Here is a 23,359-nt window from a genome sequence, read left to right on the forward strand (position 1 = left end):
ATGAAGGACCGCCTGGCGCAGCTGAAGGAGGTGAGATACCTGCTGGTCCTCACAGACACCTGTAGCTCCACAACTCACCTTAACACACGTTTCAGCTTCAGTTCATGAACACAACCACGAACAGCTGCGTGTTTAAAGCCTGTGGGTTGTTTTGTTTTATGTCTGAATGTCGTCATTGAACAGAAGAGTGACGCCGGAGGAGGAGATGACATTCAGGTTCCTGTGGAGGGCGAAGCCTTCATGGATGATTTCTTCGCACAGGTGTTCACTCTGTGTCCATTTACCTGCACGTTTCTGAACCCCGGTGTGTTTCTGCTCTAAGAACTGTGCATACGTGTGCGTGTGTTTCAGATTGAAGACATCCGCACCAGCATCGACAAGATTGATGAGAGCGTCACAGAAATCAAAAAACTCTACTCCACCATTTTGTCAGCGCCCACATCAGAGCAGAGTAAGTCAGCCCACACACACTCACAGCTTTACCAGGGGTGTCCACCATGAGGCCCGTGGGCCAAAAGCGGTCCTCCACAGGGTCCACCATGAGGCCCGTGGTCCAAAAGCGGTCCTCCAGAGGGTCCACCATGAGGCCCGTGGTCCAAAAGCGGTCCTCCAGAGGGTCCACCATGAGGCCCGTGATCCAAAAGTGGTCCTCCAGAGGGTCCACCATGAGGCCCGTGGTCCAAAAGCGGTCCTCCAGAGGGTCCACCATGAGGCCCGTGATCCAAAAGTGGTCCTCCAGAGGGTCCACCATGAGGCCCGTGGTCCAAAAGCGGTCCTCCAGAGGGTCCACCATGAGGCCCGTGATCCAAAAGCGGTCCTCCACAGGGTCCACCATGAGGCCCGTGATCCAAAAGCGGTCCTCCACAGGGTCCACCATGAGGCCCGTGGTCCAAAAGCGGTCCTCCAGAGGGTCCACCATGAGGCCCGTGATCCAAAAGCGGTCCTCCAGAGGGTCCACCATGAGGCCCGTGATCCAAAAGCGGTCCTCCACAGGGTCCACCATGAGGCCCGTGATCCAAAAGCGGTCCTCCACAGGGTCCACCATGAGGCCCGTGGGCCAAAAGCGGTCCTCCAGAGGGTCCACCATGAGGCCCGTGGTCCAAAAGCGGTCCTCCAGAGGGTCCACCATGAGGCCCGTGATCCAAAAGCGGTCCTCCAGAGGGTCCACCATGAGGCCCGTGGTCCAAAAGTGGTCCTCCAGAGGGTCCACCATGAGGCCCGTGGTCCAAAAGCGGTCCTCCAGAGGGTCCACCATGAGGCCCGTGATCCAAAAGTGGTCCTCCAGAGGGTCCACCATGAGGCCCGTGGTCCAAAAGCGGTCCTCCAGAGGGTCCACCATGAGGCCCGTGATCCAAAAGCGGTCCTCCACAGGGTCCACCATGAGGCCCGTGGTCCAAAAGTGGTCCTCCACAGGGTCCACCATGAGGCCCGTGATCCAAAAGTGGTCCTTCAGAGGGTCCACCATGAGGCCCGTGGTCCAAAAGTGGTCCTCCAGAGGGTCCACCATGAGGCCCGTGATCCAAAAGCGGTCCTTCAGAGGGTCCACCATGAGGCCCGTGATCCAAAAGCGGTCCTCCAGAGGGTCCACCATGAGGCCCGTGATCCAAAAGCGGTCCTCCAGAGGGTCCACCATGAGGCCCGTGATCCAAAAGCGGTCCTTCAGAGGGTCCACCATGAGGCCCGTGGTCCAAAAGCGGTCCTTCAGAGGGTCCACCATGAGGCCCGTGATCCAAAAGCGGTCCTTCAGAGGGTCCACCATGAGGCCCGTGGTCCAAAAGCGGTCCTCCAGAGGGTCCACCATGAGGCCCGTGATCCAAAAGCGGTCCTTCAGAGGGTCCACCATGAGGCCCGTGATCCAAAAGCGGTCCTCCAGAGGGTCCACCATGAGGCCCGTGATCCAAAAGTGGTCCTTCAGAGGGTCCACCATGAGGCCCGTGATCCAAAAGCGGTCCTCCAGAGGGTCCAACATGAGGCCCGTGATCCAAAGTGGTCCTTCAGAGGGTCCACCATGAGGCCCGTGATCCAAAAGTGGTCCTCCAGAGGGTCCACCATGAGGCCCGTGGTCCAAAAGTGGTCCTCCAGAGGGTCCACCATGAGGCCCGTGGTCCAAAAGTGGTCCTCCAGAGGGTCCAATCCGGTCCTCAAAGTGTAAAAATTACAGAGAAGACATTAACTGCAGATTGTTAATTAGTAAAACTATAAATTTAAAATCATTTCTAGACCATGACAAGTTGTTTGGATCAGAAAGTAAAATACCAGATTGTTCTTTGTTCTTTTGTTGTTTTGTGTCTTATTTTTGTAATATTTTGTTGTTTTTTGTCTTTTTTTGTCTGACTTTCATCTCTTGTTTTAGTCATTTTGTTTCTTTTTTTGTGTTTCCTTTTTGTCTCGTTTGTGGTTTTTGTCTTATTTTTGTCATTTTGTGTTTTGCTTTATTCATTGTTTTGTGTGCCGTTTTTGTCGTTTGTGTTTTTGTCTTATTTTTGTCATTTTTCCATTTTTTGTTGCTTTGTAACTTTTTCATCAAACTTTTTGTTTTGTTTCGTGGCATTTGTCTAATTGTTTTGTCGTTTTGTTACTTTCTTACCGTTATTTGTCTCACTTGTGCCCATTTTTTGACACTTTGTAACGTTTTTTGTAAAGGTTTTATCTTTTTGTTTTGTGTCATTTGTCCCATTTTTTATTATTTTGTCTTGTTTTTGTAGTTTTTTGTCTTTTGTCTGATTTTTGTTGTTTTGTTTCTTGTTTTTGTCGTTTTGTGTTTCCTCTTTGTCTTGCTTGTGTTTTTTGTCTCATTTTTGTCATGTTGTGTTTTGTTTTATTCCTTGTTTTGTGTGCCATTTTGTGTTTTTTGTCTCATTTTTGTCGTTTGTCCATTTTTTTGTTGCTTTGTAACTTGTTTAATGTTTTGTCTCTATTTGTTTTATTTTGTGTTGTTTGTCTTATTTTTTTGACGTTTTGTGTCTCATTTTTGTAACATTTTGTCTTTGATTTTGTTGTTTTTTGTCTTTTTTTTATCTGACTTCAGTCGTTCTGGTCGTACAGTAAAACTGGTCCTCTGGAGATCAAACTGGGCTGAATGTGGAACCTGGACTAGAATGACTTCTCCTCTGTTCTACCATCTCTGACTCGTTTCTGTTCTTTCTGTTTTTCTCTATTTCTTCAGAAACTCAGGACGATGTAGAAGCCCTCACCAACGAGATCAAAAAATCAGCCAACAATGCAAGAAATAAGCTTAAAAGTGAGTATTTGTTCTTTTAACTTTTCATTCTTGCTTTTTTTTGCTGGTATGTTTCAGCTGAACATAGAAAATAAACGTGATAAATTAGGAATAAGGAGTGGTCTGAAGTGTTTCAGGTATCTGTGAGTACTTCCTTTTTACTGTGGTGTCGTCAGAGGCTTTTAGGAATCATATATGGAAACTTTGTGACACTTGAGTGTAACTGAATTACTGGTAAACGTGTTAAATTACAGACGTGTAGATGAACTGTACCACTTCTACCTGGTTACCGCTTAGCAACACATCACAAACATCCTGCTTGACCAGAAAATATGATTAAAATATTGTCTGATTTGTTGTGTTTATATATGAAGCATCTGTGTTTCTGGAAAAGTACCTGTTGGCAGAAACTTTACTTCATAGGGGTGTCCACCATGAGGCCCGTGGTCCAAAAGTGGTCCTCCAGAGGGTCCAATCCGGCCCTCAAAGTGTAAAAATTACAGAGAAGACATTAACTGCAGATTGTAAATTAGTAAAACTATAAATTTAAAATCATTTCTAGACCATGACAAGTTGTTTGGATCAGAAAGTAAAATACCAGATTGTTCTTTGTTCTTTTGTTGTTTTGTTTCTCGTTTTTGCCATTTTGTGTTTCTTTTTTGTCTCACTTGTCTTTTTTGTGATTTTTTTGATTTTGTTCCTTTTTGACATTTTTTCTCACTTGTGTCCATTGTTTGACACTAATTTTTTTATTTGTTTTGTGCCAGTCTCATTTTTGTGATATATTGTTTTGTTTTTTATTTTATTTGTTGTTTTGTGTTTTCTGTCTCATTACCTCCGCCAGGAGGTTATGTAATCACCGGAGTTTGTTTGTCTGTCCGTCTGTGTGTGTGTGTGTGTGTGTGTGTGTGTGTGTCTGTTTGTCTGTTAACAGCATAACTCAAAAAGTCATGGACAGATTTTCACCAAATTTTTACAGGATGTCCAGAAGAGCACGAGTAAGAATCGATTAGATTTTGGAGGTGATCCGAATCACCGTCTGGATCCAGGAATTTTTTGAAGCTCTCTGATTCTTACTTGTGGCTGCCTGGCTGCCTGGCGGCCATCTCTCAATTGTCCTTCGACCTTCAAAAAATTCCTGGATCCAGACGGTGATTCGGATCACCTCCAAAATCTAATCGATTCTTACTCGTGCTCTTCTGGACATCCTGTAAAAATTTGGTGAAAATCTGTCCATGACTTTTTGAGTTATGCTGTTAACAGACAAACAGACACACACACACACACACACACACACACACACACACACAGACAGACAAACGGCATGGCGGAGGTATGCGCTCTCCGAGTGCTTTTCTAGTTTTTGTTCTGTTTTTTGTCGTTTTGTGTCTTTTTTTGTCATTCTTTGCCTCGTTTGTCTGATTTCTTTGTTTAGTTTTTGTCAATTTTTTTGTCGCTTTGTAACATTTATCAAATTTTTGTCTCTTTTTGTTTTGTGTCTGATTTTTGTAATACTTCGTCTTGTTTTTGGTCTTTTTTTTTGTCTTCTTTTGTGGTTGTGATCCTCCAGTAAATCCTCTCTGGTTCAGTTCCAGGTGACTAAATGTTGTGTTCCTTTGTAGACACTCTCTGATCTGGAAGTTGTGATGTGGAAATGATAAACTGAGGATGAACGCTGATGAAACTGAACTTATTAAAGGTTGTTCATGATGTTTAGTAAAAAGATAATTCCTTAAATGTGAACATTTTTGCTCTAAACCAGAGGAACCATCAGGAGTTGTGGTTATTTAGAGCTTATTATGCTGTGGTTTTACTGGTTTTACTGGAGATCAGACTGGACTGGATGTGGAACCTGGACTAAGATGAGTTGGTCTCTCCTGGTTTATCGTCTTCTCTGTCGTGTATTTATCAGGTATTGAACGACAGCTGGAGTCAAACACAGATGAGAGAGCCTCAGCTGACCTCCGGATACGAAAGTCACAGGTCAGACATTCCACTTCAGCGGAAAGCAGAAAGATTTCCTGTGCAAAAACATACTTTATTGAAGTCATTTTTCTTCAAAATGCATGTCTACTTAACATTATCTGTACCAGGGTCAGTCTGGAACTGAGGGACTGTTGAAGTCCATGGGATACATCTGCACACAATTTTATTAAAAGTAAAAACTAATGTTTTTATCTTCATTATGATCATGTCTAAACAAATTCCATAATTATTTATTACAGAAACAATCATTATTAATAAAAAATGACTGGATATCACTAAAATATCAACTATGATACAGAAAGTCCCACAATTGTATACTGACCCCTTCAGAAAATGACCTGAAAATGATCCATAATTACAGAAAATTAGTCCAGAATGACCTGAAATTGTCTAAAATTACTCAAATTATCCAAAACAACAAGAAAATTGTTGAAAATTACAGAAGATTCATCTAGAATGACATGAAATCTGTCCTAAATGACAAGAAAATTAAGTTTATTACAATATCTTTCAAAATAATTTTCAATTTCAATTTCACTCAATTGTATATATAATATTTAGAAGAATCTTTCTCTGAAATGCCATGTGGTGTTTGGTTACATTCAGCCATGTTGGTTTTAGGCCTGAAAACAGTAAAAATGTCGACCATGATACAGGAAGTCCTGCAGTTGTGTGCTGACCCACCGTACCCGTAAACGTACCGTATAAAATGCAGGTTAAGCCATGGCAGCACGTTTCAGCTCCATGTAACTGCTAATTACTTTAATAAAACTCACTGTTCCTCACGTATTAATGTGCATTATGTTTATTTCCACAGCATGCCATTCTGGCCAAGAAGTTCGTGGAGGTGATGACGAAGTACAACGAGGCTCAGGTCGACTTTCGAGATAAGAGCAAAGGACGAATCGCCCGACAGCTGGAGATCAGTGAGTTCCAGCTGATTGGAACTAGAGGCTTCATGGTGTTTCTGCCGCTACCAGATGTTTAAACATGTGGGTAACCGTCCTCTGTGTGTTGTAGCGGGGAAAGCCACGACTGACGAGGAGCTGGAAGAGATGCTGGAGGGAGGAAACGCTGCCGTGTTCACCGCCGGGGTAAGACTGAGGCTATGCCACGAAGTAGCACAAAATGAAAAATAACACGACCAAAGCTGGAACCATCAGCCTGTTAATCCATCAGAAGGACACATTTCCTCCTATTCCTGGTCTAACATGGTAGAAATTAAACATCTTCTGGTTTTTAAGTGCCTTAGTCTGACAAATGTTGGCTCATTTTAGAGACTAAATCTAAATCAAACTCATTCTAGTTTCCTTTTGGCCTTGTTTTTGTCCTTTTTTTGTTTCTTTGTAACTTCTTTGTTGATTTTTTTGTCAAATTTTTTATTTTGTTTCATGTTTATCAAATGTTTGTTGTTTTATGTCTCATTTTTGTCATATTTTATCTTGTTTTGCGATTTTTTGTCTGACTTTTGTCGTTTGTCTCGTTTTGTCATTTTGTGTTTCTTTTTGTCTTGCTTGTGTTTTTGTCTTATTTTTGTCACTTTGTGTTTGTCTTTATTCATGGTTTTGTATGTCTGTGTGTTTTTTGTCTCGTTTTTGTCGTTTATCCGTTTTTGTTGCTTTGTAACTTGTGATATTTTGTCTCTTTTTGTGTTTTATTTCGTGTCATTTGTCTCATTTGTTTTGATGTTTTGTGTCTCATTTTGGCAACATTTTGTCTGGTTGTTGTTGGGTTTTTTTGTCTTTTTTGATCTGATTTCTGTCGGTGTGATCATTCAGTAAAACTGGTCCACTGAGATTGTCGTGGTTTCTCTTCGACCTCGAGGATGTGCTGATGTTGAAGAAAACGTCCGTGAACACTGACTTGCTTAGTATAATGATTTTATTATTATCTGATCAGGGGTCTGCCTGGGATCATTCAGAGCCAGTATGAACCTCCCTGAACAGCAAGCAGACATCATATTTATATGTTTTGGACAGGTATGAGGTCACAACATGTGTTTCCTAATTAGAAGACATCAGGAACAAGACCCTACAGATCAACCCGCTATCTTTAAGGCCCCAAAGAGCCATTAGGGCCCCAAAGAACACTTATCATGACCTGAACAGAATGACTCCCGATCTAATCCCAGCAGTGACTTCCTTCAGCAGAAGAACACATTCTGTTCTCATAAGCAGCATATATCTCAGATCAGATACTACAAGATCAAGCTGGGCTGAATGTGGGATCTGGACTAGAATAGTTAGACACTCTGATCTAAAACGATCTCCCTAACATTGTGTAAATCCTCGTGGTGCCGTCAGAACAGGCATCAGGGCGTGGATTCAGGACCTCTGGGTCTCCTGTGATGTCCAGCACTGGGACAGCAGATGTTTTGGGTCCTGTAGGTTCAGGTTTGGTCCTCTGTGGATCCGTCTCTGCTCCTCTACACCCTGTGGATGCTTGATCCCAGACAGATATGGAGAGTTTGGAGGCTCTGGTTCTTTGCTGTGTTCCTCGGTCACTACCGATGTGAATCACTTCTCCTGTCAGTGGTTTTAGTGTGGTAGATGGGTCTATGTTGGAGTAAAGGACTGACCTTGGTCATTTTGCTGCTGGAAGAAGTAGGAAGAGACTTAACTGAGCCTGTTGTCACACATTACTTTTTCCCTGGCCTTCTGGTTTGGATGTTTTTTTCTCTTTGTAACATATTCTGATCTGTCTGCTTCCCTCGTCTTGTTTCTGTCCTTCTTTCTCTCCAGATAATGGACTCCAAGATCAACCAGCAGGCCCTGAATGAGATCGAGGCTCGTCACAAAGACATCATGAGGCTGGAAAGCAGCATAAAAGAGCTTCACGACATGTTTGTGGATATCGCCATGCTGGTTGAGAACCAGGTAGAGCCACAACCACAGCCAAAGATGAAACAAACAAACAGCGAAACAACCTCACATCCGGCATTAACTAGCTTGATGATTGCAATAACGGTAGAATCTAAGAGCCAAAGGGGGAACTAGCCTCGTTTTCAGTGGATGGTTGTTCAGTACAGCAGCACAGTTCCATCAGCGCTTCACACGGTACAGGAAATGATAAAACTGATCAGATATTTGATCAAATACAGGCAGGAGCTAGACGCTAACCGCCTGTCCTGTACACAACGCGACACATTCCCATAATCCAATGGAAAGTTAGTAAAAACACAGCCAAGAGCCTTAACATGTAGACCAGGGGTGTCCAAAACGAGACACTAAAGGACAAAAAAACTGACAAACGACACAAAACATAACAAAAAAGACACAAAAAACTTACAAAGCCACAAAAAATGGATAAACGACAAAAATGAGAAAATAAAACACAAAACAACAAAAATGGCGCACAGAACAACAAATGAAGCAAAACACAAAATGACAACAATAAGACAAGAGCCACAAACAAGACAAAAAAGAAACACAAAACAACAAAAATGAGAAACAAAACGACAAAAAATTTGAGAAACGACACGAAGCAAAACATAAAAAAGACAAAAAAATTATGCAAAGAAGTTACAAAGAGACAGAAAAATGGATAGACGACAAAAATGAGACAAAAAACACAAAATGGCACACAAAACACGACATGACAAAAATAAGACAAAAAAATAGAAGCGAGACAAAAAGGAAACACAGTGACAAAAACGAGAAACAAAACAACAAAAACATGAGACAAAAGTCAGACAAAAAGCAACAAAAACAGGACAGAAAATGAGAAAAAATCGACAAACGACACGAAACTAAACAAAGAAACAGACAAAAAAGCTACGAAGCAACAAAAAAATGGACAAAGGACTGAGACCGGATGAGGCAAAAAAACATCAAATGACAAAAACGACACACAAAACAACAAATAAAGGAAAACACAAAATGACAAAAGCAAGACAAAAATCATAGGCGAGACAAAAAAGGAAACACAAAACGTCAAAAAAATTTGGACAAAGATCATGGAACAAAACAAAACAAAACAGACAAAAAACTCGACAAAAATGTTACAAAGCAAAATATTTTACAAAAAATGGACAACGACAAAAATGAGATGAGAAGGAAACACGAAGCGACAAAAACAATAAACATGAATAAAACAAAACACAAAATGACACAAATAAGACAAAAACCACAAACGAGACAAAAAGGAAACACAAAACAACAAAAATATGAGACAAAAATCAGACAAAAAGCAACAAAAACACACAAAATGTTACAAAAATCGGACACAAAACAAAAAAGAACAAAGAACAATAAACAATCCAGTATTTTACTTTCTGATCCAAACAACTTGTCATGGTCTAGAAATGATTTTAAATTTATAGTTTTACTAATTTACAATCTGCAGTTAATGTCTTCTCTGTAATTTTTACACTTTGAGGACCGGATTGGACCCTCTGGAGGACCACTTTTGGACCACGGGCCTCATGGTGGACAGCCCTGATGCAGGAGGACGATTTCATGAACAGATGTGTGCCTCTTTATGTCTTCCTGTGGATTCTCACGTCATCTCTTCCTGTCTAGGGGGGAATGATCGACAGAATTGAGAGCAACATGGACCAGTCGGTGGGGTTCGTAGAGAGGGCGGTGGCCGACACCAAGAAGGCAGCAAAGTACCAGCAGGAGGCCCGCAGGGTGAGTGGTGACGGACGGAGAACGAATTCTTCTGTGGAACGTTGATCAGGAGTTGTGTGAACGTGAAGCTGGTTAATGTGTCTGTGTAACCCCGTCTCCTCCAGAAACAAATGATGATCTTCTGCTGCTGCGTCATCCTGGCCCTGGTCCTCGGATCGTTTGTCTACAGCTTCATCAAGTAGAACCGCCTGAACGAGGAGCAGAGCTGCTGTCAGTTTACTGCCATTCAAAGAGGAAACGCTGCATTTGTTCACCAGTATTTTACAACAGATCACGACAACCTAATCAGGCTTCTCCAGATTTAAATTCACTTTCACTGCAGTTGCTGGACTACTACGGTTATTATCAAAGAGAAGTGACTTCTGAAGAACGTCTTGCTTTCTGTTTGGACATGTCTGAAGAGAAATATGTCAGGTTTAATTAATCTGACTCCTACTGATTTAAATCACATCCATGAACAGCCATTCAGTGTGAGGAGGAGGAGGTAGATAAAACAGGCAGTTTAGTTCAGCACGTAATAATATCAGCATTTAAAGATTTATAAATGTGTATGATGTAGTCCAGGAGAGTCCAAGTCATTCTAGTCCAGGTTCCACATTCAGCCCAGTTTGATCTGCAGTGGACCAGTTTTACTGTACGATCAGAACGACAAGAGTCACATAAAAAAGGACTAAAAACAATAAAAACTAGAAAAGCACTCGGAGAGCGCATACCTCCGCCAGGCCATCTGTCTGTCTGTCTGTCTGTCTGTTAACAGCATAACTCAAACAGTCATGGACGGATTTTCACCAAATTTTTACAGGATGTCAGGAAGAGCAAGAGTAAGAATCGATTAGATTTTGGAGGTGATCCGGATCACCGTCTGGATCCAGGATTTTTTTGAAGGACTCTGTATAATTGGAGAGATGGCCGCCAGGTGTCTGCTGTTAACAGACAAACAGACAAACGGACAAACGGACAAACTCCGGTGATTACATAACCTCCTGGCAGAGGTAACAAGACAAAATATAGTGAATAAATGAGATAAACGACACAAAATAAAACAAAAATTTCACAAAGAAGTTACAAAGCAACAAAAAAATGGATGAATGACAAAAATAAGACCAAAAACACAAAACGGCACGAAAAACAACGATTAAAGCAAAACACGACATGACAAAATAAGACCAAAAATACAAGCGAGACAAAAGGAAACACAAAACGACAAAAACATAAGAATAAAGTCAGACAAAAAAGACAAAAACAGACAAAATATTACTGAAATGAGACACAAAACGACAAAAGAACAAAGAACAATCTAGTATTTTACTTTCTGATCCAAACAACTTGTCATGGTCTAGAAATGATTTTAAATTTATAGTTTTACTAATTTACAATCTGCAGTTAATGTCTTCTCTGTAATTTTTACACTTTGATTGGACCCTCTGGAGGACCACTTTTGGACCACGGGCCTCATGGTGGACACCCTGGTTTAGTGTGTTGTGCAGCTGTTCTACTGGATGGTTTGGGAACGCCGTCTTTCATTTCTGGCTCTGTGTTTTTACCGTTTGTGTGAACATGTTTGGCTGTAGCTGCAGAGCGTGTCCATTAGTGCTGGTGTGGAGTGTTTATTTTAGAAATCTGCAGTGAGAAGATGGAAAGTTTGCATCACTAGATGAAGGGTAACCAGAACATTTTAATTCTTTGACTAGGAAAGCAGAATAGCAGAGTGTTTAATTTACTTTAATGTGCATTGTTGTCCACTTTTACATCACCAAAGGTTTGATGCTTCCTTAGCAGGCTGTCAAAGAGGATTTTTTTAATACATTTTAAAGAGAATTTACTGGCTCATGAGCTGCTGTCTCAGATGGTTAAAATACTTAAAAGCATTAGTAAGGATCTGCAGCGACCGCCCATTCTGATTCCCATTTATGAAGTCAGTATCGTAAGTATTGAGACAGCTGTTGTTGCTCTTTTGTATGTGTGTGTGTGTTGTAATGTGGAACCATACTACTGTGCCAATACTTATGCTATTGACTGCATCTAAGATCACGGCTAATATCACGTTGAGGATAAACTCCAGCTATGAGTCTGCAGCGGGCCTTTATTCTAATCATTTTTACAATTTATTAATGAAAGAAAGTCACTTCAAAATCCATATGTAGGAGTTTAAAAATGATCGATAACAGACTCTGTACGACCAAAGCAGATGTTTTATATTTGTTAGATTAGAAGTAGAAATAAACTGCTTTCTTTGGTTACACTGACACTGTCTTGGGTGTTTTCCTGCTTTGTTGGTGTATTTATGACAACAGTTTAATCTATTTTTAAAATGTGTGTGTGTGCTTCTCACCCTGTCCTGTAGAAGTACACTTGTTCTTCTTTAATGTCACGGCTTCATTCTGGTTAGTCTTTGATAAATAATGCCTCCTCGCTGTAGCTCTACCAAAACAAGCAGCTCCACTGTCAGCGTGAGCTAATGATGAAACTACTGCCATGCCAACCTTCTCTTCCATACTCACATTTATCTGAGGCCACTGTAGCTTTCTGAAGACTAAAATGTGGCTCATGCTTTACTATATATACACACATATGTATTTGTGTACTTTGTGATCTTCTCCTGGTAGCCAAAGTCTGAAGTGAGCCTACACAGAATAACAAACTGATGCAAAACTCTTTTTAATTTTAAGTAACTCTTAATTACAAAATAATAAATGTGTATAAAGTGTGGACTCAAAGGGGCTGGGATGTACTCTGGCAAGATTAATAATAATATAATAATAGTATAATAATATGTCAGCACTGGCTAATCAATTCTTAGTTATTGCTGATGTGACGTTTAACCCTACAAAACCCACTGTTGCACAAATACAGCATTAGCTTTCTCTATAATTATATTGTGTTAATATGTATACATACATACATACATACATACAGATATAGATATAGACATATATCATACACACACACACATAGTTTTTACTATTTTTTCTTTGTTTTTGTATTGTATTGTATATATACACACATATACATGTATATATAGTATAATTTAATTATAAATTATAATTTCATATAACATATATTATATATATAATATATTTATATATTACATATATTATTACTGTTTATATATATATATGTATATATATATATATATATATATATATATATATATATATATATTATTTTTGTTATTTTTATTCTTTATTTGGCTTTTACAGTTTATATGTAAATAATAAATTAAATAAACTATAAATTAAATAAATAATGAATTAGATATATAATTCATTACATATATTAGATATATTGTTATTATTTATTATATATATGCATATTTACATATATATGTGTATATATGTATATTAGATATATTTTATATATATGTATATGGTCGATGTATTTTATAGATAGATATATAGATACATTATTATTACTATTATTTTATATATAAAATACATCGATATTTTTTTCTATATTTGGGTTTTTATAGATTATATATAAAAACAACAAATTATATATAGAATTTATTGTGTGTGTCCTTCCTTTCCTGCCTAATTTATTTAAATCCTGTGGTTTTTTTTTTTTTTCTTTTTAGCAGATTAGGAAGGAGAAAGGGGAGAAGCTGTTACTCGTAGGAAACACGTCTTTTGCAGTTTTGTCCATTTGTTGAGAAAAACGATATCAATCTGATATATATTTTGGATTACTGATAATTCCAAAAGCAGAAGTATGTTTACAGTGCCGTTTGTTTTCTGCCTACACAGAAACTAACATTGATGACATTCAGAGGACAGATAGAGCCTGGTAGAATTAAGAACCGGTTCTCTTTTGTTGTAGATCTTTTTCTTTTAGATATTTCCTGCCTGTTACCTGTTTCGCTGACATATTTCTCGTTCGTAAACTTCGTCACGGTCCTCTCGCTCGCCGTACTCTGCCCTTACGTATTTGACAGACAGGCTTGTGCCACCAATCACAGGAGCCACGCAACATGCTTCAGCCAGTCAGGAAAAAGCTCTTCAGAGTACACTTCCTTTTATGGAGCTGCTGGCTCTTCCTCGTTGGGATGAGAGCTCGAAAACGTGTCCCTCCGGTGTGATCGTTCGGTAGGAAGCAGACCGCAGCGGACCGCACACTCCTGGGATTACTGCGGGTATCTGAAGGCGGTCAGACCTCCGCGGTTATGGGGGTAAGTACGGCAAACCGCGGCCTCTCTGGGGTAATTCAGGTTGTTTGTGACTGATGACTGGTTATATCAGGTTAGCGCATTGACTCAGCGCGTGATTGGCTTCTTCTCTTGTCCGTCTCGCTCTCGTCTAATCGCAGTTCAGAAATCTTCAACGTGCTGTAGTTCAGTGAATACCGCTCTGTGATTGGTCTAGAGCGCCTCTGAGGGCGGGTCATAGTGATGTTTTGTGATGGGATGGGAAATGGCGGCTGTTCGGAGGCTGCAATAACTTTGAACGAGGCTAGTTTTAGTAGCAGGACGACGTTCAGCCTTTTTCTCGTAGTTTAGCTGAAGTTTATAACTGTAGTTGGGTATTATCCAACTTGAGGTTATGCCACATTTCCCGTGGGTACACATAAGATGCCATCCCAAAAGCAAACCCAGTAGCTGGGCACGACTTGGACGAAAGAAGGGAACAAAGCTGGAGTATTCAGATGGTTTTTATGAAAATGGAACTGCTTTGACCGTTTTAACGTTGTGTACATGAGTTCCTCCTATATAAACCCTACGCTACTTTATGAAACCAGTGTGAAGTCAGTGAGTGTAGAAAGTACACTTGGGCTGGGAGTGGGTAATGTTGGAGGAGATGCTCTGCAGAGACCATAAATGTCAGGTTTCAGCCTCTTTGCTATGGATCTACTGTCACATGAAGCTCTGCGGCGCTACGGTGCACTTTAAGGAGGTTTTCTGGTGGATGTAAATTCAGACTGGACGTTGTTAGAAACCTGCTTTAGTGGGACAGATCTGTGGTTCCCAGTGATATGGATGATTCCAAGCCACGGTACAGCAAAAGGCTGGTAAGTTTAACCCTCCTGTCATACTACAGGCCAGAATGAGCCGTTTTAAAGTGGAAAAAACAAATATATAAGGGTCAGTATATAACTGAGGGACTTTTGACGTCCATGGGATATATTTTACCTACATTTTTATTAAATGTTAAAAAGTAAATGTTTTTTATTTTCATTATGATCATGTCTTTACAAGTTCCATAATTATTTATTATGGAAACAATCACTTCTTAATGAAAAATGCGACTGGATATCACTAAAATGTCAACTATGATACAAAAAGTCCCACAATTATATACTGACCTGTCCAGAATGACTTGAAAACGATCCATAATTACAGAAAATTAGTCCAGAATGACATGAAATTTTTCGTAAATGACTCGAAAATTACCCCAAACACACAACAATGATTTTTATTAAAAGTAAAAAAAAAAAAAAAAATTTTTTGTTCATTATGATCATGTCTTTACAAATTCTGTAATTATTTATGGTGGAACCAATCACTTATTAATAATAAATGACAGGATGTCAAATCAGATCCAGTAGATCTTTATTGTCACTAATAACTGATGAGACGTCGTCTACCAGCAGCAATTCAACAATCTGACCACCTGAGGAATGAAGCTTTTCATCGTTCTTTCTGTCCTTCCTGAAACGTTTCCCTGATGGTAGCAGATTAAACAGTTTAGAGAGTCTCTGATGATCTTCTCCTGTATCCATGAGGTGGTATCCAGGCTGAGCAGGAGCACTTCCTCTGTTCGTCTCTGAGGATGAACTGAGCTGAAGTCAAAGAACAGGATTCTGTTGTCGGTGTCTTTATGGTCCAGATGATTGGAGGTGTTCTGTGTGCTGTTTTTGTCGGTTTATGGCTTTGTTTTGTCTCATTTTTGTTGTTTGTCCATTTTTTGTCGCTTTGTAACTTGTTTGTCAAATTTTTTGTCGTTTTGTGTCTCATTTTTGTAATATTTTGTCTTGTTTTTGTTCTTTTGTCTGACTTGCAGGGTTCTAACCAGGATTTTTTACAGTGTAACGGCAGGTCGGGACGGCCCGACACTACGCGCAATAGCCTTCATTAAATCTCATGAGCGGCCGGCCCAGATGTCAGCCAATGAGTGTCACACAGATGCTCCAAATGCTCATGATTCAGGTCACTATTCACCAAACATGGCATCACAGAAACAACCGAGACATGCTAATTGTAACCCCCAGATTGGAAGCGACTCTTAATTTTAGACGGGAACGGGTCAATCGACAGGAAAGTACGGCTGAGGTGGGGAGACATAAATGAACCTAGATAGGCACCCAGTCGATAAAAACAAACGCACATGGTGTTATCTGTCAAAATAACAGCGTAGCGGCCCTAATCACAGCGTAATCCTTTACACTGACAGCATAACGGTGCGGTACGCTGAAATGGACTGGTGAGAACCCTGACTTGTCGTTCATCTCATGTTTTTGTCGTTTTCTTTCTCTTTTTCGTTGTTTTGTGTTTTGCTTTATTCGTTGTTTTGCGTTCCATTTTACTTTTTTTGTCGCTTAGTAACTTTTTGTTGAATTTTGTTGGCTCGTTTTGTGTGTCATTTTTGTAATATTTTGTCTTGTTTTTGTTCTTGTCGTTCATCTCGTGTTTTTGTTGTTGTCTTTCTCATTTCCTTTTTGTCTCGCTTGTGTTTTTGTCTTATTCCTGTCATTTTGCGTTTTGTGTTTTTTGTCGTTTAGCCTTCTTTTTTGTTGCTTTGCAACTTGTTTGTCTAATTTTTTGTCTCTTTTTTTGTTTTATTTCCAGTTGTTTGTCTCATTTTTGGGGGCTTTTTAGTGTCTCATTTTCACGAATCTTACATGAATGAGTTCATCTCGAAGCGTTTGGGACGGTCAGCGACCTGAAGGGGGTGGAGTGATGCAGGGAGGCTGGCGGTGACGTTTAACGAGTCGTTCAGAATTCTTCATCACAGTCGGTATCAGTGTGACGGCGACAGTCATTCAGACAGGACACAGCTGGACCTGGTGGATGTTTGGAAGCGTCTGGAGACCGTGTCCTGACTGAGGAGATGTTAAAGATGTCAGTCAGTTCATCTGTCAGACTCTCAGCACACGTCCCAGGATGTCCAGTTTAGTCTGAAACTCAGATTTATTCTCTCTCATCTGTTGTTTCAGCTGCAGGAATGCCCCCTCTCTTTACTGCCCCTTTCTCATTCACCTATCTGCCCTTCTGTCAATCTTCCTAGCGGGCAGGTACCCGGAGACGTTACCATGACGACGGCATCTCGGACGAGGAGATTGACGGAAGGAGGATGTTTGACCTGGAGGAGAAGGTCATCAGTCAGAGGTTCAGCTCTGACCGGGTGGTTCGGATGGAGGGCAGAGGTAGGAGAGCTGCTGCTGAAGTTAAACCCTCAAACGCTCACCTCCAGGTGATCACAGTTCAGGACTTTATAGCCCTCCCCAGCAGGTTGTAGTCAGACGCTAGAGCTGGTTCAGTGCCAAAGCTCAGCCACGTTTATCAAGATGTATGTCTTTAAACCACGGTAGCACTCAGGGAAATGCCTCAACTCTGCACATATAAACACAAAAAGAGTTTTCCTGGACGAAAGCGACAAACAGAACGACAAAAAAATGAGACAAACGACACAAACAAAACAAAAAGAGACAAAGAATTAGACAAAAAAAGTCACAAAGCGATTAAAAACAAGGACAAACGACAAAAATGAGAACAAATATTACACAAATGAGATAAAAAATGACAAACGTGAGAAACAAAATCACAAAAAATGAGACAAACGACGTGAAACAAAACAAAAAAGACCAAAAATTTGGTATTAAAGTTGCAAAGCGACAAAAAGACACAAAATGACAAAAAAAGCACACAAAACAATGAAGAAAGCAAAACACAAAATGACAAAAACGAGACAAAAAACAGAACAAAATATGACAACAGTGAGACGCAAAACAAGAAAGAAAATGGCAAAAATGAGACAACACGAAATAAAAGAAAAATAAGATAAAAATATACAAAGCGACAAAAAAAACACAAAACTAAAAAACTGCACACAAAACAAAATGACAGAAATAAGACAAAACGCAAGCGAGACGGAAAGGAAACGCAATGACAAAAAATAGACCAACAACACCATGGAGACAAACACAAAAGGGTGAATGAAGTGAAACACAAATCGATAAAAACTTTGACAAACGACACGAAACAAAACAATCAGAGACAAAAATGTAACGAAAAAGTTCCAAAGTGGTAAAACAACGGACAAACGAGAAACATTTGACAAAAATGACAAAAGGGAGAAACAAAAAAATGGACAAACACAAGTGAGACAAAAAAAGCACAAAACAATGAATAAAGCGAAACACAAAACAAGAAGTTTTACCAAACTTGGACCGCCCAGCGACAAAGATGACCCCTGTGACCTTGAAAATGAGGTCACGGTCACCAAATGCGAACTTGACCTGTGTCTTGTTATGGTAGACCTGTGTACCAAATATGGTGAGGCTACATCAAGATTTTATGGAGTTTTCGTGCGGAAACCAAAGTGTTACAGACAAACACGCAAGCAAGCAAGACCATGCAGCTGAAAACAATAGCTTCGCAGTTTGTCCTTTCGCAGTTTTGCCGGGAGGTAATTACAAAAATGAGACACAGTGAAACGAAGCAAAACAAAAGGGAAAAAATGGACAAACAACAAAACCCCACAAAATGACACAAACGTTAGACAAGACAACAAAAGGCAAAATGACAGAAATAAGATGAAAAACACGAGCGAGACAAAAAGGAAACACAAAATGACAAAAACATGAGACGACCGACAAAAGTCAGACAAAAAAGACAAAATATTACAAAACTGAGACGCAAAATGAGACAAAAAAAATGAAAAAGTTACAATCAACAGATAAATGGACAAACAAAAGAAACGAGACAAAAACACAAAATGACAAAAATACGACGAAAAGCCACAAACGAGACGAAAAGAAAACACAAAACGACAAAAATGAGAAACAAAACAACAAAAAAATAGACTACACAAAAGACAATCATGAGATGAACGGTAATAGTCAGACAAAAAAAGACAACAGACAAGACACGATATTACAACGAGAACAAAAAATGTGGCAAATGAAACGACAAAACTGACAAAAGTTAGAAAAAATGGACCAACGACGAGAACGAGACAAAAACTGACAAAACAAAAAATAGACGAAAAACGCAAGTGAGACGAAAAAACACAAAAAGGCGAGTGTTTTTTCTCAGGCGTGTTTAGTCGTGTGTGTTTGTGTGTTTCTCAGAGCTCACGTACGAGTTCGTCCAGAGAGGCGGCCTGAGGGACCCCATCCTGTTTGAGAAGCCCGACGGACTGGGAATCAGGTGAGTTCAGCCAACTGTCTGGACTCCACTAGGTCCAGCGCTTTAGATTTGTTTGCTGTTCTCTCAGAAGTCACACATGACCGGACATGTTAACCACACCTTCTCTTTCTGCAGGATGCCAGATCCAGACTTCACCGTCAACGATGTCAAGATGTTTGTTGGTAAGACAGAAAACGGCAGAAGAATCGCTCATCATGTTTCACTGAACGTATGAACTGAACCAGGACTGTCCAATATGAGGCCCGTGGTCCAAAAGTGGTCCTCCAGAGGGTCCACCATGAGGCCCGTGGTCCAAAAGCGGTCCTCCAGAGGGTCCAACATGAGGCCCGTGGTCCAAAAGTGGTCCTCCAGAGGGTCCACCATGAGGCCCGTGGTCCAAAAGTGGTCCTCCAGAGGGTCCAACATGAGGCCCGTGGTCCAAAAGTGGTCCTCCAGAGGGTCCAACATGAGGCCCGTGGTCCAAAAGTGGTCCTCCAGAGGGTCCAACATGAGGCCCGTGGACCAAAAGTGGTCCTCCAGAGGGTCCAACATGAGGCCCGTGGACCAAAAGTGGTCCTCCAGAGGGTCCAACATGAGGCCCGTGGACCAAAAGTGGTCCTCCAGAGGGTCCAACATGAGGCCCGTGGTCCAAAAGTGGTCCTCCAGAGGGTCCAATCCGGCCCTCAAAGTGTAAAAATTCCAGAGAAGACATTAACTGCAGATTGTAAATTAGTAAAACTATAAATTTAAAATCATTTCTAGACCATGACAAGTTGTTTGGATCAGAAAGTAAAATACTAGGTTGTTCTTTTGTCATTTTGTGTCTCACTTTTGTAACATTTTGTTTCTCTTTGTTGTTTTTTGGTCTTTTTTAATCTCACTTTAGTCGTTTTGGTCTTATAGTAAAAATGGTCCGGTCCCTGAACTAGAATGAGTTTAACACCCTCAGAACTAATCTTTACATTAATGAGTTCATCTATTACAAATAATTGTCCCTAACAGTTTATAAATCCTAAACTAGTAGTCAGTACGTGCATTTTTCATCATAATGATTGACATTTTCTCTTTTTATCCTGATAAACGTTCAGTTGTCCTGCTCAGAGCTCCATCATTCCTGTGCAAACTGCCACTGAACTGTGTTCTGGCTGCTCTGCTGACCTCACCTCCTGCTGTGAACCCTCTCAGGTAGCAGACGGATGATAGACGTGATGGACGTCAGCACCCAGAAGGGGACGGAGATGTCCATGGCCCAGTGGACGCGCTACTACGAGACCCCTCCGTCTCAGAGAGAGAAGCTCTACAACGTCATCAGCTTGGAGTTCAGCCACACCAAGCTGGAGAACCTGGTCAAGAGACCTTCCACGGTACGTAGACGTTCTGTTTAGATGAAGACCTCAGAGCTGGATGTGTCGTTGGAGTAATTGTCCTCCTGTGTGTCCTCATGAAGGTGGATCTGATCGACTGGGTGGACAACATGTGGCCTCGTCACCTGAAGGAGAGACAGAGAGACTCCACCAACTGTATCAACGACATGCAGTACCCCAAAGTCCAGAAGTATGGCTGTAGACTGTCCTCTGTAGACCAGGAAGTCTGTCATCACGTCCTGTCCCGTTTCCTGTTTGTCTCCTTTTTGTTGTCTGTCCACTTTTTTGCTTCTTTTTTTTCTTTTTCTGTCGTTTGTCAATTTTTTTGTCGTTTTGTCTCATTTTCGTAATATCTTGTCTAGTTTTGTTGCTTTCTTTTGTCTGATTTTTGTCGTCGTCTCATGTTTTTGTCGTGTTGCGTTTCCTTTTCGTCTCGCATGTTTTTTCTCTTCATTTTGTCATTTTGTGGTTTGCTTTATTCGCTGTTTTGCGTGCTGTTTTTTGTCGTTTGTCTGTTTTCTTGCTGCTTTCTAACTTGTATGTCTAATTTTTTTGTCTCTTTTTATTTTATTTTGTGTCATTTTTTTGTCATTTTGTGTCTCATTTTTGTAAGATAGGATAAACTTTATTGATCCCACAGTGGGGAAAGTTCACAGTTAAAACAGCTCCAAATGAGAGAAAAACAGTTTAAAGACAGTCCAGAATAAATAGAAACACAGCGCAAAGACGCAGAACATTTTGCCTTTGTTGTTTTTTTGTTGTTGTTTTTGTCTGAATTTTGTCGTTTGTCTCATCTTTGTCATTTTTTCTAATCCCACGTGTTTTGCTTCCTTTTTATTGTTTTGCGTGTCATTTTGTGTTTGTCTCGTTTTTGTCGTTTCTCCATTTTTTTGTCGCTGTAATTTTTTCTCTTTCTTTGTTGTTTCATGTCGTTTGTCCCATGTTTTTTTGTCGTTTTGTGTCTCATTTTTGTAATATTTTGTCTTTTTTCTTACCTGACTTGGACGTAGCGTTGCTGAGGTTGTGTTTCCCCACAGATACTGCCTGATGAGTGTTGAAGGCTGCTACACAGACTTCCACATCGACTTTGGAGGAACCTCGGTGTGGTATCACATCCTGAGAGGGAGCAAGGTGAGACAGGAGGAGTTGGAGAAACGCCTCTTCTTGTTTTCTGTCAGACTCCTCCATTCACTCAGAACACGAATAATCATCTGATGACCTTAACCCTTTAAGCTTCAGTCAATTCCAGCCGTTTTCAGTACAAAAAAATCGCTAATATTCTATTTTTAAATAAAAAAATTACGAAAAATACAGGGAATATTGGACGGGCATCGCGAGGTGCATTTCCTTGAAAACGACCGATTCGTGAATTTTATACGACTTCAGGACATGTTTTGGACAAAATAGTTTACTGGCTTGTGTCATCTGATGTAAAAGGTTGGATTATGGCCGTTTGTTGTGGAATATTTTTTTTGTGTGTAATAATAAACCCGGAAATGTGAGTCGCGCTGTGTGCGTTGAAGCCGTGTATAGAGAACGGATGGATGAATATTTGTTTTTGTCGGACAAATGTGTTTTTCTCACCCGCTGTGGTAATCGCATCTGAAAGTGGTTTATACCGGCGGATTCATGAGAATCTAAGCTTTCCATCGGCGTATAGTGTTTGTATAATCGCGTTTGCAGCCGTCGGACATTCTTGAAATTCCTATGCAAATTAGTAGGTGTACCGCCGGCAGTACACCTACGACGCACTGAAGCGTAAAGGGTTAAAGGATGTGAGAGCAGAACATGACGACACGCGTAGAAGAGTCAGTACCTAAAAGGTGGTGTCGTGCTGCTGAAGTCCAGAAGGTGTTTTGAGCTCCAGGTGTGCCTCCTCAGGTCTTCTGGCTGATCCCTCCGACTCCTCAGAACCTGGAGCTGTACGAGAACTGGGTGCTGTCGGGGAAACAAGGAGACGTTTTCCTTGGAGACCGAGCTTCAGACTGCCAGAGGATTGAACTGAAGCACGGCTGCACCTTCATCATCCCCTCAGGTACTCCACAGGTGTCCAACATGAGGCCCGTCTAGTCTTATCTTTGTCATGTTGTGTTTTGCTTTATTTGTGTTTTGTGTGCCGTTTTGTGGGGTTTTTTTCATCTCAATTTTGTTGCTTGTCCATTTTTTGTTGCTTTGTAACTTGTTTGTCTGTTTTTTGTCTCTCTTGTTGTTTTATTTTGTCTCATTTTTTGACATTTTGTGTCTCATTTTCACAGTATTCTCTGTTTTTCTGTCTTTTTTTTTTATCTGCCTTTAGTCGTTTTGATCACAGAGTACAAACTGGCCCCTGCAGATCAAACTCGTCGTCCAGCTGATGTGATGATGATGATATTAATTACAGACTGCATCAGTGAATTTGAGCTACAGTAGAGTATTAACGTAGATGTAATCCTCAGGTTGGATCCATGCCGTCTACACCCCCGTGGACTCGTTGGTGTTTGGGGGAAACTTCCTGCACAGCTTCAACATCCCGATGCAGCTGAACATCTGTAACATAGAGGACAGAACACGAGTAGGTACACACTCTCCTGTAGGCTGTAGATAAAGTGATTTATGTATTTACAGTGCTCTGAACCTCGCCTGCAGGTCCCAGTGAAGTTCCGCTACCCCTTCTTCTATGAGATGTGCTGGTACGTGTTGGAACGCTACGTCTTCAGTCTAACCAGGACCTCCTACCTCACACCAGAGTTCCAGAAACACTCGCTGGGCATCGGTACGTACTCGGACATCCTCCAAGTCAATCACTGCTGTGTGTTTATACGCTAAACGTGATTATCGG

The 23,359-nt window shown here is 40.8% G+C and overlaps 2 protein-coding genes across 4 annotated transcripts in view; both read left to right on the forward strand.

Annotated features, from left to right (window-relative positions):
- Positions 1-12,083, forward strand: stx3a (syntaxin 3a). Its single transcript, XM_051946006.1, has 10 exons — positions 1-61; positions 125-261; positions 352-451; positions 3,167-3,241; positions 5,133-5,203; positions 6,024-6,132; positions 6,227-6,300; positions 7,948-8,082; positions 9,727-9,837; positions 9,942-12,083. The coding sequence occupies exons 1-10, from the start codon at positions 1-3 to the stop codon at positions 10,017-10,019; spliced, it is 951 nt and encodes a 316-aa protein (XP_051801966.1). The 3' UTR covers positions 10,020-12,083.
- A 1,748-nt stretch (positions 12,084-13,831) lies between these two features.
- Positions 13,832-23,359, forward strand: part of kdm2aa (lysine (K)-specific demethylase 2Aa) — a 30,070-nt gene continuing 20,542 nt past the window's right edge. Inside the window, exons 1-10 of one of the 3 annotated variants that reach the window (XM_051945423.1) lie at positions 13,832-14,002; positions 17,055-17,193; positions 19,120-19,198; positions 19,313-19,359; positions 20,363-20,541; positions 20,625-20,731; positions 21,579-21,672; positions 22,423-22,576; positions 22,977-23,092; positions 23,167-23,293. In XM_051945423.1, the coding sequence (XP_051801383.1) occupies positions 13,997-14,002; positions 17,055-17,193; positions 19,120-19,198; positions 19,313-19,359; positions 20,363-20,541; positions 20,625-20,731; positions 21,579-21,672; positions 22,423-22,576; positions 22,977-23,092; positions 23,167-23,293 (1,048 nt within the window). In that variant the 5' untranslated portion in view covers positions 13,832-13,996. Of the gene's footprint in view, positions 14,003-14,209; positions 14,839-17,054; positions 17,194-19,119; positions 19,199-19,312; positions 19,360-20,362; positions 20,542-20,624; positions 20,732-21,578; positions 21,673-22,422; positions 22,577-22,976; positions 23,093-23,166; positions 23,294-23,359 lie in introns of those variants that run through there. The other 2 variants (XM_051945422.1, XM_051945424.1) reach the window with 2 other exon arrangements.

This window comes from Acanthochromis polyacanthus, chromosome 3, assembly GCF_021347895.1.
Source record: "Acanthochromis polyacanthus isolate Apoly-LR-REF ecotype Palm Island chromosome 3, KAUST_Apoly_ChrSc, whole genome shotgun sequence".
Classification (NCBI taxonomy): Eukaryota; Metazoa; Chordata; class Actinopteri; family Pomacentridae; genus Acanthochromis; species Acanthochromis polyacanthus.